Source organism: Cyprinodon variegatus, unplaced genomic scaffold, assembly GCF_000732505.1.
Source record: "Cyprinodon variegatus isolate N-32 unplaced genomic scaffold, C_variegatus-1.0 Scaffold504, whole genome shotgun sequence".
Taxonomy (NCBI): domain Eukaryota; kingdom Metazoa; phylum Chordata; class Actinopteri; order Cyprinodontiformes; family Cyprinodontidae; genus Cyprinodon; species Cyprinodon variegatus.
The window spans coordinates 448,391-451,119 of NW_015150957.1; the positions used below are offsets into that span (position 1 = coordinate 448,391).

A 2,729-nucleotide genomic window follows, 5' to 3' on the forward strand; every position below is an offset into this window, starting at 1 on the left:
AGGAGGGAGGGGCTACTATATTTGGGCAAAAATGGCCGCTCCCAGACTGTTTTTACTGATTAACACTAAATTCATTAGTTTTCAGTATAAATAATGATCCATTGATTCTTCCTCGCTGATCGGATTTTTCCTTTAAAGTTTCACCACATAAACACACTAAACCTCCATCAAAACCAAAATTCAGCATATCTGTACAAAAAAACGGTGCTTTTTTTGGAGATATGAGTGAAACATTGTGGACATTTTTCATACAGTGACTGTCATACTGTGGGGGTGGGGTGGGGGGTGGGGGTGCACATTATATAGCTGGACAGTGAATGAAAAGGGTTTAAAACACGGATCAAAGCACTTCATGTTCATTTATCAAACCAAATACACCCCCAGCAAAGTTTAGAGTCCACCATCCAGTCAGCCCCCCCCCCCTCAAAGTCAAGTGCATCAGTTTAGGAAAAGATTATCAAGGGTCAGTTGGCCTATATTGCTCCAAACAACATGAAGGCCTTTGGGTGTTTGCTATACTGGTAGAAGGCCATTCTGGACCAGATTCCCCCTAAAAAGGTAAAGGGAGGATCATGGTCACGCGCGCGCGCGCACAAACACACACACACACACACACACACACAGCAGCCAATCAGGCGTTCCTCCTGGAGTTACTGGTGGCGGACGCGCGCCCCGTCTCGTGGTCAGGTCTGTATTTGAGCCAGCAGATGAGCCACGTGACCACCACCGAGAACATGGCCAGGATGCTGGCCACCGACAGGCAGATGGGTCCGGCCGGGGAGGGGGGGATGCTGTGGCTGTGCACGAAGATGAGGCCCATGAACAGCAGCACCAGCATGGACAGGAAGGAGAAGATGACGCACACGCAGCCGGTGGTCAGCGCCACGCGCTTGCAGCTCTGACAGCTGTCGTAGCGCACCGAGTCCTGGGAGAGGGTCGTGGCCGTGGACACCGTGGTGGAGGGGGACGCCTGGCCGGCGCCGGACGCCTCCTCCCGGCGGAGCGCCACCAGAGCTGGGTGCAGCGGCGGAGGGTAGGGCGGCAGCGCGTCCTGCGGCAGCGGGTCCGAGTCGATGTAGAGCGGGAAATCCTCCGTCACCTTGGTGTTGTTGGGCAGGTTCTGGATCCGGTAGTCCGGGACGGGCGTCCGGTGGCGGCACACCGGGCAGCTGACGCGCCACGGCCGCTCCTCCCGGAGGTGCAGCGTGTTCAGGCACTCCTCGCAGAAGGTGTGCAAACACTCCAGGATCTTGGGCGCGCGCCGGTCAAGGTCGAAGTAGTTGTAGCAGATTTTGCATTCGTACTCCTCGTAGGTGGAGGCCGGGGAGGCGCGCGCCGCTCCGGCCAGCTCTACCTCTGCCATGTCATCTCTCGCCATTCACGCTCTACGGCGCAAACAAAGGGAGCTGGAGGACAGATGCCGATGACGCCTCTCCTGCTCTCCCCCCTCCCCCACAGCTGCTTACATCGAAGCGCCGTTTTAATAACCGCTCGGTCCAAACGGGCCGTGGTTCCGGTTAGAGGCGGTGGTTAGGCGGCTCTCTACCGGGGAAAGGATGATGTAATGGCGGTGATTCCTCAGAGCGCATCATCCGCGGGGCCCCAGCAGCAGCAGCAGCATCCTCTCCTCCTCTGGTGACGTAGACTCTGCGCTCGTGCGGACCACCGGGGGCGCCGCTCATTGTTTCCCGGAACAAAGACTCACAGTGGCGGCTCCAGACCGAATGTACCAGGGGGCCAGGAGGGGGCCAGCGTGTTTTCATGGGGAAACAGAAAAGCATGAAATAAAAAACAGAGCAAAGGATTCAAATATATTAATATACCTGCATGAAGTGAAATTTCTATTCAATTAAATGTAATTAAAATTCTACGTCTTATTAGGTCAACACACATCCTGAATTTAGGAATTTTACATATTTTTGATTCAATTTAAGTTAAAATAACTTTTCTATAAAATCTGAATATAAATTCTGCTCTAAAAATTAGAGTATTTTCTTCAAAAGTTTTGAAAAAAACTCCATAAAACTGAAACTATCGCATTATTGTTTTTAAATAATTACTAAAACTGAATTTGTAAAGAAAAAACATTAAATAGATCCAAAGAACCAATCAGTAACCATGTCTGTTTCAGGGCAGATCATCATTAGAATTTATTTGAGTATTAAGGCTGCGTTCACACTGCAGGCCTTGATGCTCAAATCTGATTTTTTTTTTGTGAAATCCGATTTTTTTTGCGTTGCCGTTCATATTTCCAAATAAATGCGACTTGTATGTGATCTCCTGTGGGAACTGCAGTCAGACAACGCAAATGTCCCACATGCTCAGTAGAGGACGTAATGACGTCACAGGCCAGCGTGCTCTGCGTTTACGGAAGTAAACATGGATGCTAGCGCCGGCGCGCATCTAGCGATTTTTTCCAACGATAAAATCTGAAACTTTTCAATATGGTTAAACATAAATACTGCTCTCTGTATCATTGTCCGCCATGGTGGTTGTTTTTCTTGCAGCTTCTGCGTAGCAAGATGCATAATAGTGACCTTTGTTGGGTATTAATGACGTTCAGGTCAGATGAATGCGATGGACCGTTCACACACAAGTCGCATTTGAAAAGATCAGATTCGTATCGGAATCAGGACCACATAGCCAAGTGGCCTGGGTCTGATTGGAAAAAAATCGGATCTGTGTCGTTCAGACTGTTATGAAAAGATCAGATCCAGGTCGCATATGGG

The 2,729-nt window shown here is 49.8% G+C and overlaps 1 protein-coding gene across 1 annotated transcript; it reads right to left on the reverse strand.

Annotated features, from left to right (window-relative positions):
- Positions 1–30: 30 nt before the first annotated feature.
- Positions 31–1,711, reverse strand: LOC107094746 (E3 ubiquitin-protein ligase RNF152-like). The gene has a single exon (XM_015390557.1). The coding sequence runs from the start codon at positions 1,376–1,378 to the stop codon at positions 632–634; it is 747 nt and encodes a 248-aa protein (XP_015246043.1). The 5' UTR covers positions 1,379–1,711; the 3' UTR covers positions 31–631.
- Positions 1,712–2,729: the final 1,018 nt, after the last annotated feature.